The following is a 16,921-nucleotide window of genomic DNA, read 5'->3' as shown; positions in this document are numbered from 1 at the left end:
TTTTTTTTTTTAAATCTCTAAAACAAAAAACAAAAACAAAAAAAAGAACATTTTAGCTGATTAAAATATATCTGATCCTAGATCAGCGCTATAATGGATGTTGACTAAAAGTGCACCTAAATCCACGCCCATCTCTCTCTAACCGCTGATCCAAAATCAGATTAATGACATTCAGTTGACGACGTGACACAAGGGCTCCTGATTGGTCTAAATGTGAACTGTGGTATTATTGTTATTGTGTACAGGCCACCGTAGTGACATCCGGGGGGTATTCCATCAACATAGCTAAAGGGAAAATCCAGGTTTAGTCTGATAAATCTCGCGAGAGTTCTTACAAATATCCAGGCATATTCTGATAGGTCTCGCGAGAGTTATCAAAAATAAGCCAGGATTTTCCTTTAGCGACGTTGATGGAATACCCCCCAGGTCAGGTGGGCAGGTTACGACGAGACAACAAGAGACCGGTATTGTAGAGCTTACAGAGCGAGTTAAAATAAAGACACTTACATTGAAATACAGAAGGACTCACGTGTATGTTTAATAGAATAACACGACATGGTGTCAGAAGTCCTGTAAGTGAGTGTTAAGAGTTAGATCGGCCGACAAGTGTCATTTGAGCTCGTGACGGTGAGAAGGGAGAAGAAAAGATGGATGCTAATGCTAACGCGGGAGCAGCTGCAGTCCAGAGAACGGCGCCAGTTTCAAGTGCTACGTTAGCAGACATTAGCAAGTCAAAAAACGATTCTTATGTGCCGTCACTTTAGCAACGACACAGTATTGTCAAGGGGAAAAGAAGGGGAGACGATTTTTTTATTGACAACGGAATTACATGCTGGAAAAACATGCAGCTAAAATTCAGGGAACATTTGGACAATAAGAGACACACGGGAGAAGTACGGGAAAACAGGGCTCATGTGGGTGTCATCAAAGGTAAGAGTTTGTTTTCTTTAACTCAGCTGATACTCAGCTGTTTACCGAATGCTCCATCTGACTGTGATTTTACTTCTGTAATGTGGTGGGTTGACATAATTCACGCACGGAACTATAGGTTGAGACTATTGTTCCGTCCGTAGTACCCAATTTGTTTAGACTGTTCTATTTACTGCTTGAGTGTGTTGTTGACAATCGTTCATGTCCTTCATTAAACGTTTAGCTTTGTCATTTGATACGCCGCCTACGACTACCATCTCTCTGCACTACAGTAAACAGTTAATCAGTAACGTTAGCCGCTTTTGTGCTCATGTAGGCCTACTTCGTATTATATTATAGCTGATGATCTTTGTGTGTGTATGTGACTGTCAGTCACAAGTTTATATTCTGTATATTATTTTTTTTTTTTTTGGGCCATCCTCTAGTTTTGGCTGTGATTAGGAGAAAAAATAAATAAAAAATCGTTGTTTTGAGCGCGCGTGCGCGTTTCATGCGCGTGCACGCGAAAAAAATCGCGCGCGCTGCGCGCGCGGTCACGGCCACCCGCCACCATTGTAAACATTCCTGGAGGAAACACTGTAACTAGAACACTACTTTACATTGTTACCTAGTTAACTACAACACTACTTTACATTGTTACCTAGTTAACTACAACACTACTTTACATTGTTACCTAGTTAACTACAACACTACTTTACATTGTCAGCAGGCTCACAAAACAAGCTGTGTTAGTTGACTAGCGATGTGTCATTGATTTTCAACAACGCGGAAATGTATTGAAAACACTACACTAGAAGAACGTGTCACATATATATTTTTATTGAAACTATCAGAGTTGATTGCTAGCTACATTTTAGGATTATGATGAGAGACGGGTCTGGTAGAGCGTGTGATTAATTGAAATCGTCACCATGATGAATAAAGATAAAGAGATACATGAGAGAGAGAGACAGAGAGACAGAGAGACAGACAGAGAGAGAGAGACAGACAGAGAGAGAGAGACAGAGACAGAGAGAGAGACAGAGACAGAGAGAGAGAGAGAGACAGAGACAGAGAGAGAGAGACAGAGAGAGAGAGATAGAGAGAGAGAGAGAGAGACAGACAGAGAGAGAGAGAGAGAGAGACAGAGAGAGAGAGAGACAGAGAGAGAGAGATACAGAGAGAGAGAGACAGAGAGAGAGAGAGATACAGTGAGAGAGAGACAGAGAGACAGAGACAGAGAGAGAGAGAGAGAGAGAGGGGGGGGGGGGGGTTGGGGGAGGCAGGCAGCCGCCTACTTGAAGGCAGTATGAAGGAGGGGAGGAATGCTCCGTCTTTGATCAGAGATCAGAGGAGACAGCACCATGTCAACAGTTTATACTCATCCGTGTCAGACGTCCCCCCTGGGCAGAGAATTAAACCTTCCCACCGCTCTGGTAGAGCAGAGCCGACTACGCTACACGGGCTAGCCCTGGAGGAGCCCGCAGCACAGAGAACCTCCAGGTCTGAACCCTCACACAGCACACCTCAAAACAGCAGTCAAACATTTAATGACTCAAACACCTCCACACAGTATCCCCGTAGATGAAACAGCATCTCAACGTCATAAGACAGAGAACGATACAACATTACACAACATTACACACAACTCTCACATTGAGCCCTCAAAATGGACTGCACTTATTCCAAAGCGCTTTACAACGGCCTCTCATTCACACATTCACAGTCACACACCAATGGCGGCAAGCTACCATGCAAGGTGCCGGCCTGCTCATGGGGAGCAATTTGGGGTTCAGTGTCTTGCCCAAGGACACCTCGGCACGTGGCCAGCCGGGGATCGAACCGCAGAACCGCCGACCTTGTGATCATGAGAAGCCGGATCTCCTACCTCCTGAGACACAGCCGCCCAAAACACCTGAGCATAACTTCAACACCTGAGCATAACTTCAACACCTGAACGACTCCTCTGACATTTCCCCAGAGGCACCTGAATCCTCCACACCTAAATGAAGCCTCATCTATTTAGAGCTCCATAACAGATCTCCCCCCTGACCACACTCAGCGCTCACAAACAAGTCGAGGCACCTCCGAGAGCACCTCAGTAACAGCTACCAACAGAGTCATCCGCCTTCATTAGCTATTAGCCAACGCCTTCTAACGCTCTCAGAGCATCTTGGTTACCATGGTTACAGATATAGAGATGGAACACCCTCTGGAGGGAGGGAGGGGGGAAGAGCAACACAGAGGAATGATGGTCAACTCTGCGTACGTACGCTCACTCTGGCCAAAACATCTCATTCTGTTGAACTCAAACAGCCCTAAATAGCAACACGGACTCCTGCATAGTGTTACAAAGCCAGCTCTGCCTGGAGGCAAAGGGCATTCACAACACTCAACCTCATGAAGTGAAAAGGTCAGAAATATAGCAGCAACATGCACCAGGACGCCACGAGTCAGCACTTTCCAGGGAATAGCATCGGTGGATTATATCATTAGGTGTCAATCAGAGGTGTCCTGAGGGCTTTAGTTAACCCTGGGTCTATGCCGTTCTACAGGAAGTTACTATATACAACAGAGGTTACTTCCTTCTGTTTAAATCTGCAAGGCAAAAGCAAATCATATGCTTTAGTTACAGTGCAGAGGCTTACAGCAACACGCAGGCTTAGCCAAGTGCAGAGTACATTATATTATGATTGTCAAAAATGTCCTGGTGTATATATAGCCTAGTCGATAATATCCTCCAAACTCAATCATCGTCGTACAGTGTTTCTATCCTGATTTTACGAACCGGAATAGAACCCACAAGACCAGATCTTTATGCGTGTGCGTTTGTAAGTTTGTGTGTGTGTGTGTGTGTGTGTGTGTGTGTGTGTGTGTACTGTATGTGTAGCCAAGGGCAGGGGAGCGTGCATGTATGTACGTGCACGTGTTGAAATCTCACAATGGTGCTCCTTAGTCATTATGTTATTATGCTGCTGTATACGAACAAAAGATCAGATGTTACGCTTCATGTACTCATAACCACGTCTGACTCTCAGATAGAGATATATCAGACTGACCCTAACCCTTATTATATCAGACTGTTATATCAGGCGGCTCCCTGAACAGCTGCAGACCGGTAGTGGCTTTGAAGCCCTCAAGCCTTAGCAGTCACCAGGGCTCCCACACCTTCTGAAACATCACATTCAAGAACCTTTCAAGGACTTTCAAGACTCAATTCCCTCAAATTCAAGGACCCAACACGGCATAGGCTAGTTTGAGACAGATCTAGATGAGAATGTATATAACGGGAACTCTCCGCTCACAGACAACAATTAAAAAGAGAGGCTTGAATGTGTGAACACTAGATGGTCTCTTGCCTTCTCTGCCACAACAGAGCAAAACAATATCTCGTGAAATATGTGTAAAGTTAAGCATGGACCATGATAAAGGTCTCTCCCACCCCGTTATGGTGTTTCAGACAGCCACATACTATGGGTGATCGTTCTACTGTAGTTCTACACTCAGACACCCACAGGGTCTTTCCCCCCAGGTCCAGGCTTATCGGCGGTTTTCCTGCAGTTTAGTAAAAACCACATCTAAGTGGGTTTGTTATGTGAGAAAGTTGTGTGAGATGTTTCCTGAGTCTCACCAGAGTGTAAGGAGGAGTGGGTTGTAAGGAGGAGTGGGTTGTGCTCTTGTGGAATTTTTCTGGGAAGCCATGTGAGGAACAGATGTGCACATCCAGGCTGGCAGATGCTGTCTGTGTGGTTAGCTGCTAGATGCTAACTGCGTGTCTGCAACACTAAACTGTGCAGTCAACGGCTCACTGGGTAGATGGAGGCTGGTCGGCTGCAGCGTATCCAGCACAGGTCTGCACGGCAAACAGCCACTCGCATTTCTGCATGGCTAATACGTGTGTGCTGTCAGTTTCACTTGGCTTTACGGTCATGTAACATTTGTATAATTCCGATAAGGGTATCATAATGTCTTTAAAAGATGCTTGTAGTTTGTTAAGTATCCACAAGTACCATACAGCACTGAATAATAATACAGGCAGATATAAAGACTTGTCATGGTCACCCCCAAAATGTCACGAGGGCTTTTGTCAGACACAAACTCCACTAGAAGAGACAGGACAGTTTGGGGAGCAGAGTGTAGAGAGAGAGGGAGAGTAGAGCCAGATGGTAAAAGGAAGTGTGTGTGCTTTTTTTTTCTTCTCATACCGTGGGCACTTCTCATATGCAGCTGGAAGGGGCCTATGAGGGGGGGGGGGGCGTTGAGGGACCCCGTAACCGTGCGAGCCGTACCGTAGCTGTGTCCGGAGCAGCGAAAGACATTACATGGGGAACAGAGCCCTGAAGCTAACGTCAACCTCCCTGCCACAAGAGTCAAACACCTCTCACAACTCCTTAGAGATGCGCTGATATAGAGAAACATGGAAACACTGAGGAACATAGAAAAGGCAGACGTAGAATGGACATCAGAATCCCATTGCCGTCATGTAAGAACAGCCACTGCTGTGGTCTTTGTTGTTGGTTGCGATTCTTTGAAGGAAACTAAATCCTGTTGTGGATTGGGAAGACAGCGGCTAACATGCACTGATGCTGCAGTCCCCACCATGCTAACATGCACTGCTGGTGCAGTCACCAGCATGCTCTGCGACCGCATGGTTATCATGTTGCATGAGAACGCCAATGACACAACAGCCTGCAGACCAGGAAATGTCATAGTGCAGCTAGAAGTCATCTTCATTTGAGGGTTGAAGTTTGATTACTGAATAATAATAATAATAATAATAATAATAATAATAATAATATATTAGACTTATATAGCGCTTTTCTAGACACTCAAAGACGCTTTACAAACTGAAAAGATTGAGTAGGAAACTTGCCAACAGCCGAAGATTGAGCATCAAACCTTGACTTTTCTCATCATAATAGCATTGAACCCTTTAGTCTTTTCCCATTATCTGACAACATCATTCAATCATCTTTTCAGTTTGTGCGTGAAAATAAAGCTTTAAGAGAGAGAGACTGCATTCCTGGGAGAGGTTGGTGTGACACGTCTCATGGTACACAAACCTGACCAATCCCCAGGCAGGTTACAGACCTAGGTGAATCATCACCAAGCTTGGTCCACAGACCAACATGTCACCCAGTCACTGGAGGATGTCACCCACTCACTGTCTGGAGGATGTATCTATCTTTAACCTTCAACCTACTGGACAGAGAAGCTTACAGAGAAAATGACATGCTTTGCATACTGTATATTACTCTATCCCCCGCACCAACCCACGGACCTTTGGGGACAGAGCCTTCAGCGTGGCCGCACCTACTCTCTGGAACTCTCTCCCCATAGATCTGCAACGCCCCCACCATGGACTCCTTCAAACTAGCCCTTAAAACCCATCTGTTCACCAAGGCCTTTGGCCCCTTGTCAATGTTTCAGTTTTGCTTTGTTTGTTTTCTGTTTTGTCTGTCTGACCATCTTAGAATTGTAAAGCGTCCTTGGGTTGTTTGAAAGGCGCTATAGAAATTAAAGTTATTATTATTATTATTATTATTATTACTCATAATCTAATCCTGTATGTAATAACATCCATGTTTAAGAGCACCAGATTCCGAATGGCAAACATTCAAACATTCAAAGATTCCAACACCTTGAAAGCCAGCAGATGAAACAGCCCGACAATAGACATGAACATTTTTGCTGAGAGGAGCGGTCTGCTGCGTGCTCACTCCGCTGTGTGTAAAAAGACAAAGCCCTCCACTTCCTGGCTTTTATTCTGTATTCATGAAACCAGTGATGACCCATTGTTCCATTGTCTGAGGAAAACTCTGACCTCTTTTGTGTAGCCGTACTGTAAGACTTCCTGAGGATAAGTCAATGTTGAACTAAGCTTTGAGTTATATTTAAACTACACAGCAGCGTACACTTCCATGTGTGCTCTACAAAGACTAGTTGGGATACCTGAAACGCTCCTGATACATTATCAGTCTTCTGTACCGTAGCCTAACTTGGACTAGTAAAATATCAATACAGTTAAATGGTCTGTCTGCTCACTGATTAAGTCACTAGTCTAACTGGCCTAATACGTACCAACACTGCTAAACGGTCTGTCTGCCCACTGATTATGTCTATCAGGGGCTTTAGCAGAAGCCATTAACCAGATTAAACACACGCAGGGTAATGACAGGTCAGCCATGTTTCTGCTCTTGAACTGAGGAGCCTTTCAGCCTGTCTGTCTTCTATGGACTGCACTTATATAGCTCCTTTATCCAAAGTGCTTTCCAACGGCCTCTCATTCACCCATTCACACACACATTCACACACCGATGGCGGCAAGCTGCCATGCAAGGCGCTGGCCCGCTCACTGGGAGCAATTTTGGGGTTCAGTGTCTTGCCCAAGGACACTTCGACATGTGGCCAGCCGGGGCTCGAACCGCCGATCTGCCAACCTTGCGATCATTAGATGGCGGCTCTACCTGAGTCCTGAGACACAGCCTCTACCTCCTGAGACACAGCCTCTACCTCCTGAGACACAGCCTCTACCTCCTGAGACACAGCCTCTACCTCCTGACCCACAGCCTCTACCTCCTGAGACACAGCCTCTACCTCCTGAGACACAGCCTCTACCTCCTGAGACACAGCCTCTACCTCCTGAGACACAGCCTCTACCTCCTGAGACACAGCCTCTACCTCCTGAGACACAGCCTCTACCTCCTGAGACACAGCCGCACAGCTCTGGTACTGTGCTGGACTGTACTGTACCTCAGTACTGTGCTGGACTGTACTAGACTCCCAGCGCTGAGCGCTCTATCTTTATGTTGTCAGACAATAAAGGGACGAGGCCTCCTGAGAGTACAACACCACAGCACACTGACATTGTGGATTTATCGGGAGTAAAGTGATGTTTGCAACACGCGGCAATTACAGTGCTAAAGTGCCGGAGGCTAGTGAGGTCATTCCTCAGGCCATTATCAGGAGTTATGGGCCCCCATGTGAATTGTCCAGCTATCGATTCAGATATAAATTCTGCTGCAGCTGGTGAATAACATCACACGCCCACCTCACATCACGGAGGTGTTCTTCACCTCTACGCTCGCTGAGCAGCTCAGACACTGAAGGTTGAACTCCTGACAAAGGGAGGAGGAACACCGTCATGTTATTGGAGATAAGGACCGTCTGTAACACTTCAACAAGTCGTCATCTGGTGTTGGACAATAATTGACCTTCTGTCCTCATTATACCAGACGACCTCACAGGAACGCCAAATATTCAGCATCTTTAACAGCAACTCCAGATACAGGACGTGAAGAAATGTTTCCTGAAGCACCGTAGCGAGTTTCTCCCCGCTGCAAATGACGTATTTAGCCGACTGCTAATCTGTCTAATGACTCAAACTGGCCTTAGATTCCTCCACGATGAGGCATCAAGTCACTTTGCATGCAGAACACACAGCTCCTCCATGCCTGCCTGCAGCAATACAACCAGTCTGCCCACCTCCTTCCTATTTAACCGGCCTTTGATGTTCCAGCAGAATCCATACTGCATGGCCGGGCTTCTGCCCCGATGAAGAGAAGCATGAAGAGGGCTTCTCTGACGCCTCTGTGGCAGAAGGTCTTTACTCTGTCTGATACGGCGCCTGAGCCTTCCTGAAGTCTTCAGACTCTTTCACTTCTTCCACATGTTGTTGTGTTATAGACTCAACTTAAAATAGATTAGATTAAAAGAATTTGCCATCGATCTACACTAGGGGTGCAACGGTTCAGTTGGCCCACGGTTCGGTATGAACTTCGGGTTTTTGGGTCACGGTTCGGTTTCGGTACGTGCTTTTGTGCGTAAGGAGAAAGAAGAAATGCAACTATTTATTTACAAACTGTTAATTTACTTTGCTTATACTTATGGAACTTTAACATTTAGACGCATTCCAGAATATGACTATATCATTTGAATTCATAGTTGCAAACACAATTATGGATATGAGAACGATTATTTATTTTTGGCTACTTGGTTATAGATACATTTTGTAGAGTGACTGAGATGATGTTGACTGTGCTTTTTCCTCTCCATCATTCAGCTGTGTAGATGTGTGTAGATGTGTGTAGATGTGTGTAGATGTGTGTAAGCCTCGCCAGGCTTCAAGGTCGCATTCCTGCGAGTTTTGTTCCTCTCCATTTGCTCAGTTTCCAATGACAACCTGATCCACACAGTGTGTAACTGATTCCTATGCAAATAACATAACAACACTGAGCTCCACACCTGAACTCAGCTAAAGGGAAGGGACAGAGGGAACTGATGTTACTGATTTCAAAAACCACTTTGAACCTGAAAGCTCCTTAAATAAGGGTTAGAGTCAGAGAGGTGTAGGTACCTCTGTGTGGACCATGTACGATAGGCTACATTAACGGCTGTAACCTTAGTAGGATGTGTGGGGCTTTCTCTTTGGCATGCAGTGAGTTTTCAAGCCTCAGTGTAGTTTGTTTTTGTTAGCATTCACTTTAGCATAAAGATGAGATGAATGCTAATAAAGGGGATTAGAGCCAGACTGTGTATCACTGAGGTGACCTGCTGCATCTCTATCTGAATAAACCAGCCTGAACAGACAGTCTGAATAAACCAGCAGGAACAGACAGTCTGTATAAACCAGCAGGAACAGACAGTCTGTATAAACCAGCCTGAACAGACAGTCTGTATAAACCAGCAGGAACAGACAGTCTGTATAAACCAGCCTGAACAGACAGTCTGTATAAACCAGCCTGAACAGACAGTCTGTATAAACCAGCCTGAACAGACAGTCTGTATAAACCAGCCTGAACAGACAGTCTGTATAAACCAGCCTGAACAGACAGTCTGTATAAACCAGCCTGAACAGACAGTCTGTATAAACCAGCCTGAACAGACAGTCTGTATAAACCAGCAGGAACAGACAGTCTGTATAAACCAGCCTGAACAGACAGTCTGTATAAACCAGCAGGAACAGACAGTCTGTATAAACCAGCCTGAACAGACAGTCTGTATAAACCAGCAGGAACAGACAGTCTGTATAAACCAGCAGGAACAGACAGTCTGTATAAACCAGCCTGAACAGACAGTCTGTATAAACCAGCCTGAACAGACAGTCTGTATAAACCAGCCTGAACAGACAGTCTGTATAAACCAGCCTGAACAGACAGTCTGTATAAACCAGCAGGAACAGACAGTCTGTATAAACCAGCCTGAACAGACAGTCTGTATAAACCAGCCTGAACAGACAGTCTGTATAAACCAGCCTGAACAGACAGTCTGTATAAACCAGCAGGAACAGACAGTCTGTATAAACCAGCCTGAACAGACAGTCTGTATAAACCAGCCTGAACAGACAGTCTGTATAAACCAGCAGGAACAGACAGTCTGTATAAACCAGCCTGAACAGACAGTCTGTATAAACCAGCCTGAACAGACAGTCTGTATAAACCAGCCTGAACAGACAGTCTGTATAAACCAGCCTGAACAGACAGTCTGTATAAACCAGCCTGAACAGACAGTCTCTATAAACCAGCCTGAACAGACAGTCTGTATAAACCAGCCTGAACAGACAGTCTGTATAAACCAGCCTGAACAGACAGTCTCTATAAACCAGCCTGAACAGACAGTCTGTATAAACCAGCCTGAACAGACAGTCTGTATAAACCAGCCTGAACAGACAGTCTCTATAAACCAGCCTGAACAGACAGTCTGTATAAACCAGCCTGAACAGACAGTCTGTATAAACCAGCAGGAACAGACAGTCTGTATAAACCAGCCTGAACAGACAGTCTGTATAAACCAGCCTGAACAGACAGTCTGTATAAACCAGCCTGAACAGACAGTCTGTATAAACCAGCCTGAACAGACAGTCTGTATAAACCAGCAGGAACAGACAGTCTGTATAAACCAGCCTGAACAGACAGTCTGTATAAACCAGCAGGAACAGACAGTCTGTATAAACCAGCCTGAACAGACAGTCTGTATAAACCAGCCTGAACAGACAGTCTGTATAAACCAGCCTGAACAGACAGTCTCTATAAACCAGCCTGAACAGACAGTCTGTATAAACCAGCCTGAACAGACAGTCTGTATAAACCAGCCTGAACAGACAGTCTGTATAAACCAGCCTGAACAGACAGTCTGTATAAACCAGCCTGAACAGACAGTCTGTATAAACCAGCCTGAACAGACAGTCTGTATAAACCAGCAGGAACAGACAGTCTGTATAAACCAGCAGGAACAGACAGTCTGTATAAACCAGCCTGAACAGACAGTCTTCATCCTCCTCCATTGTTGTTAGCTGGTTATGAGTTACAGTAGCATATTGCTCTGTTAATAACATCCCTGTCTTATTAAGCAGAGCTGTCATTGGCTGAGGCAGTTTGTTAGCAGATGATACGCAATTAGTAAACACTGTTGCCTACACTTCCAATTAGGACAAAACTGTTAGGTTGGACTGGTGCATCGATATATGGGCTACACGCTACAGCTTTTTATTTTTTGTATCATAAGATGTAGTATTGCAGATGCAGTATTGCAGTGTATGCTGTGATAGAATTACATTGACAAATAGTTCACAGGAGAATTCCAATGACTGAGAGAATATGCACTCAAGGTCCCCATGCACACAAAGGCAGGAATTGAGTTTCTCACAGTGATAAATCTGTTCCTGTCCGTATACGTCATGCCGTTACAATAATTATGTCATTTTATCTTTATGCATTGATGAATCGCACCCTAGTGAGCAGCTGGAGATGCTGTCATCCACTGAAGAGCTTTCAACTGAAGTCATGAACAGAATGTAGGGAACATCATGTTGCTCTTATACATAATAGTAACATGGTAATGACTGTAGTAATATCTTGTTACATAGCATGCTATTAACTGTAATGGAGGGGCTGATGTGTCCATGTGTGTTTAGAACGAAACTCACTCAAGCCCATGTTCTATGCAACAGAGATTAAAGAACAACATGTTCATATTAAATGCCAAATCTGTGCATCATTGACGGCTGCATAGCTGAGATGACACATAAGTGTTAGGCTACAACAACAACCATGTCTGGGGTCTGGAATTACTTCATGCTTGAGACAGACACTAGTAAAGCTTTTTTGCTGGAAGATTTGCAAATAGCCTTTTATAAATAGCCTCTCTATCAGTACTGGCATCAATGCTGAGTGGTAGCGGTGCATCCCTGGTTCTTACTATTGTAATTCCAGTCCTTCGACACAGATGAAACTACATTTATGAGAGGTTGTTCTGAACATTACCTACTCCCCATATCCTTTGAAAATAAAAATGTCCTTGATGGTGTTGTAATCCCAGACTCATAATGACCTCCATGCAGGTATGGTTGAAGAGAACATGGTTTTTGTACAGTATATGGGTTCTGATCACTGGCGGACTCAAGGGGGGGGGCAGGGGGGGCGACCGCCCCTCCTGGTGCCCCCACAGTTGAAAAACGTCTGCCTTAAGTGCCCTTTTGAGTGGCCAAAATGAGAGGGTGTCCCTCCAATGGTCTAAACTTGACCATGTGCCCCCACAGTTGAAAAACGTCGCACTAAAGTGCCCTTTTGAGTGGCAAAATTAGAGGATGCGCCCTATTGGCTGCCCCTCCAATGGTCTAAACTTGACCATGTGCACTGATGGGGTCCCATGTTGTGCAGTAGGTGCCTTTTCTTTCTTTCTGCCCTTCAAACAGCCTGAGTCCACCACTGGTTCTGATCCTTTAGATTTGCTCATTGCAGAGATTTTAAGAACTGCATCCAGAGTTAACATTAATTACATGATAGTTACCATCAATCCCTCTAGTGTGAATCAAACCAGAACATACTGTAAGTATGTAAAAAGAAGAAAAACAACTCCATGCATCTCTTCCTCTGTGGTAAAGCCTCCTAACGACCTCTCCCGGAGCAGAGCGAGGCTTACATTACTGTTTGGCAGCAGGCTCGACGCAGAGCGGAAACGTAATGATATTTTGTTACCAGACATCTGCTGCCATCAGTTGGGCCACATAATCTCCCTTTTGTGTCATGAAAACAAACACTCCTACACACACACCCACAGACACAGACACACAGAGACACATGCGGCCGCTTACATCCCCACACAAATTAGTCATTAGTCATAATTATGAAAATACTAAATGGAAAAAGTGATGATACGTGACGTGTAGCTCTGAAAACCCAGGTCCCTATTGCAACAATCTTTTTAAGAAAACATTTCCATATCCTCGTCTTACTTATGGAACGATAAACAACAAAGTCATGTTGTTCAATTATTTTCAGCCATACTTTGTGGCTACTGGCTAGCATTGGAAACAGTCCAATCACAGTCTGAATGTGCTGGTACAGTATCTCCATTTGAATGTTTTTTAAATATATTTTATAGATAATATATTTAGTTACAAAACGTTATTCTAGCAATACATATCATGTGTACAGGACATGTGGATATCGTCAGTAGATAATGATTATTAAACAGTGTCAGGAGGTGAAACCATGTGTGTACACATATTAGTGATGTACAATACAGTATTATCCAGTCTGATCACACAGAAGCCTGGACCCCCACCCTTCCTTGCATGTTAGCTTTTGTGAGCCTTTTTTGTTGTCATGTTTCAAAGCATGTGAGATGAATCTCGTCCTACGGCAGAGGAGAGGTGCAGAAGGCAATCAGAGTGTAATAAAGCAGTGTTGGAGGTGAGAGCTCGGCTCTGAGGCCTGATTGTGCTGCACAGTAAAAGGTCTGACTCTGACCTTGCCTTCCGCTGCGCTCATCAACAGCAACAATGACACAGATGATTATACCACCACACGGAGAGGCGAGGTGATGGCCTTCATTTCTATAACGGTAATAATCCCACCTCTCCATTATACTGCCTACAGCACAGCATTAGACCCATTCAACACAGCTAAATGAACATAGTGTTTAAACAGCCCGTAGCCTTCTTCTATCTGTCGTCTTTTTAATGTGTGGGTTGAATGCAGCCAGGTAAGGAAGCGTACTGGTTTCCAGTTAGACCTCCAGCTGGCTGTTTACCCGCTGAGCAGTAATGTCTAACATCCCTGGGAGATTAGCGCTTACCTGGGGAGAGGTTTCTCCTGTGATAAACACCTGTGTCACATGACAACTAATCCTGACAATAACAGACGCGCCGCGGTCACACCAATATTCCTTTTACAGTTCGTGATCTTAGAATGATAAGGTTCTATCTCCGTTTAGAATGATAAGGTTCTATCTCCGTTTAGAATGATAAGGTTATATCTCCGTTTAGAATGATAAGGTTCTATCTCCGTTTAGGGCAGTTCAGAGATATTGAGCGTCAAAGTTTTTACATTCCATTATGTTTTGTGAGATGGAACCTTTGTATTTTATGAATTACTAACTAAAACATGTCAACATTTTTAAAAATAACACCACACAGGCATTAATAAACACCTAATGGATCAGATTATGTAAAAAACTCAATTTTGACCAAAAATTGAGATAGAACCTTATAATTCTAACGCCACGAGTAGTAGGGAGTGTCGCTTACAACAGGACACAGCCTTACAAACGGCCTTACTCTTATTTTGCTATGCAACTGATCACTCATGACACTGTATGGACGTGTGAGCTGTCTTTGTCGAGAGGTCCTGAAACTATGTAATTCTTCTGAAATACTGAAATGTCAGAAGAAGAGGCTGTGGTATTCAAATGTCTTGTTAATTAGGGTTCCACTACCAGGGGGGGTTTCAGTGTTTTCATTTGGAGAACAGATACATTTGCATTACCCAGAGGGGGGCATGTCAACAGGACCGATAGAGCACCACTACTGTACACAGAACCTCGGCTCTGCTTAAAGAACCACCAGACTCAGCACATCTTCCCCCACTGAATTTTTTAAATTACCCAACTAGGACAACGATGTTAGTCGAGGTTATTGTCATTTGTTGCAGTATAACAGCTAACTGTAACTTCATCAGTCATCATGTCAAATCACACAAGCCAGCACAGAAAGTTCACTTGTCACTTGATTGATTGATTGAAAACTTTATTAGAAGATTTGCAGGAGTAGGTACATGAAAGTACATATTACATACAAGGTCAACTAACAGGATAAAAACCCAAGAAAGCCACTGGCTTATTTCAATTGGGGTCCTTCACTCATCTAAAGAAGAGAGCTCTACAGCAGCGTTAGGCTCAACACATCTGGGAAAGGCCGGGTCCAGCCTACAACTGCAACTTATTGAGATTATTGGTCTCGGAAGGTGAGTTGAAAACTCACAAACACCCGTGCATGCGTGCACACACACACACACACACACACACACACACACACACACACACACACACACACACACACACACACACACACATTGCTGTGGAGCCTACTAGAGAAGAACAATGTCCCAAAGCAGCGTTGAGAAAAAAAACATCATCACTGCAAGGATTTAACGAAGAGGCTCTTCACTCAGACTCAGACCTGACTAGAGAGGCTTGGCTGCTCTACTAGAGATGTTTGGCTGCTCTGTGCCGAGGGAAGACAGAGTGGAATATCAACAGAGACATCAGCTCAGTGTTTTGGCTTGTGCAGAATCTGTGGGCAGGTTTACAAAGACCACTCTGGGGGGTCAACTATGTTTATTCCATTACAAACAGGCCTAGCTCACGCATCACTCTTGACTTCATGATGAACGCCCACAAACTGTGTACTCTGGTAATGCTATCTACGCTACGCAACATTCTGCTCTCTCATGTCTGTAAAAGATGTAGGCCTACACCAGGGGTCACCAATTACATTTTGTCCAAGGGACAGGATTTTTCTAAGCATACACTGTGGGTGCCTTACTTTAAAATATGAAATACAGTACCAGTCAAAAGTTTGGACACACTTTCCCGTTCAATTGAGTTTAAGTTAGCTACTTTCTGCTTTCTGGTCAATCTGGTCATTGATCTTTCATTGACGCTGCTGTGTTTTCCTTCAAAATGGTGTTTGATGTTAGCAGCCTTGCTGACCGCTACCGTTTGCCGTTAACTGATTAAGCAAGTTGGCTTAGTGTTCATGTCCAGGTAGAATGAAGCAGAATTGATCAGTCCAGTCTGCACTACACAGTCTATTTCAACTTTACGTTTCTTTATAGCCATTGTATTAACTTAGCTACTTATTTGTCTTATCTGTCCTGCTTTTCGATTCACTACAACTGATGTATTAATAGTATGTTGCGTGCCAAGGAATGGGGCTGGACTATACAGGAAATGTCACTATCAAATTATTATTTTGTCCTTCTGGCATTTCCAAAAGTTCTCCCTGGCCGGACGTGAGCCTGTCTGGGCCGGATGTGGCCCGCAGACCGCCTGCTGGTGACCCATGAAGTAACCCTAACCCTAACCCACAGGTACAAACAACCTCCAAGGTTGATACATTTACACTTCTGTAGTCAAACTGCAAATAAACCAGTACAGACTTGTCCTCAGTACGTTGGTCAGTATGAGGTTTATAGCTGCTTACAGACACTGTTCAATAACCTTCATTCCTTTCCCTGGATGGAGCAAAACAAGAGTTAAAAATCATAAATGATGAATAACCAAAGACGAAGCACTTGCGTACATCTCTTTGTGATTCCAACTGAATGTAAAATGATGTTGCGTCACTGAGTATCTACCCATGATTCCTTGTTCTTGTTTAAAGGGCCCACTTACATACATGTGCCCTGTTCAAAGTACAGTACGCAACATCCCGTGACGTGACGTGACATGAGTGAACGACCGGCTGATCTGAATAAATGTACATTTCGATCAATGTGTCCAATTAGTTTTAATGTCTCTGTCTTATTGATTTCTTTGCTTTCAGTGAAATGATTTACTACCTCTCAATATTCAGGTCAGGGTTTGGTAGGAGGCAGAGGAGGGATGGGAGGGAAGATGGAGGAAGAAGGATCCCTTTCTGATTTCATTATATTGGCAGCCTCTCAATCACACGGCAACTCAGGGCTCATTAGGAATGGGGGGCACAGCCACTCAAAAGAATGAAATACAC

At 44.3% G+C, this 16,921-nt stretch overlaps 1 protein-coding gene across 1 annotated transcript in view; it reads right to left on the bottom strand.

Annotated features, from left to right (window-relative positions):
• The window catches only part of LOC308170896 (receptor-type tyrosine-protein phosphatase gamma-like), a gene marked incomplete at its 5' end in the record, with an annotated part of 133,437 nt that extends 124,992 nt beyond the window's left edge, over nucleotides 1–8,445 (bottom strand). The window contains 3 exons of the mRNA XM_080545751.1: nucleotides 5,115–5,203; nucleotides 7,966–8,027; nucleotides 8,395–8,445. Of these exons, the coding sequence (XP_080401877.1) occupies nucleotides 5,115–5,203; nucleotides 7,966–8,027; nucleotides 8,395–8,445 (202 nt within the window). The remainder of the gene's footprint in view (nucleotides 1–5,114; nucleotides 5,204–7,965; nucleotides 8,028–8,394) is intronic.
• Between the last annotated feature and the right edge of the window lie 8,476 nt (nucleotides 8,446–16,921).

This window comes from Nansenia antarctica (genome assembly GCF_963989245.1).
Source record: "Nansenia antarctica genome assembly, chromosome: 15".
Lineage (NCBI taxonomy): Eukaryota > Metazoa > Chordata > Actinopteri > Argentiniformes > Microstomatidae > Nansenia > Nansenia antarctica.
Note: the sequence above shows the minus strand (reverse complement) of the source record. Positions and strands in the feature narration are given on the sequence as shown.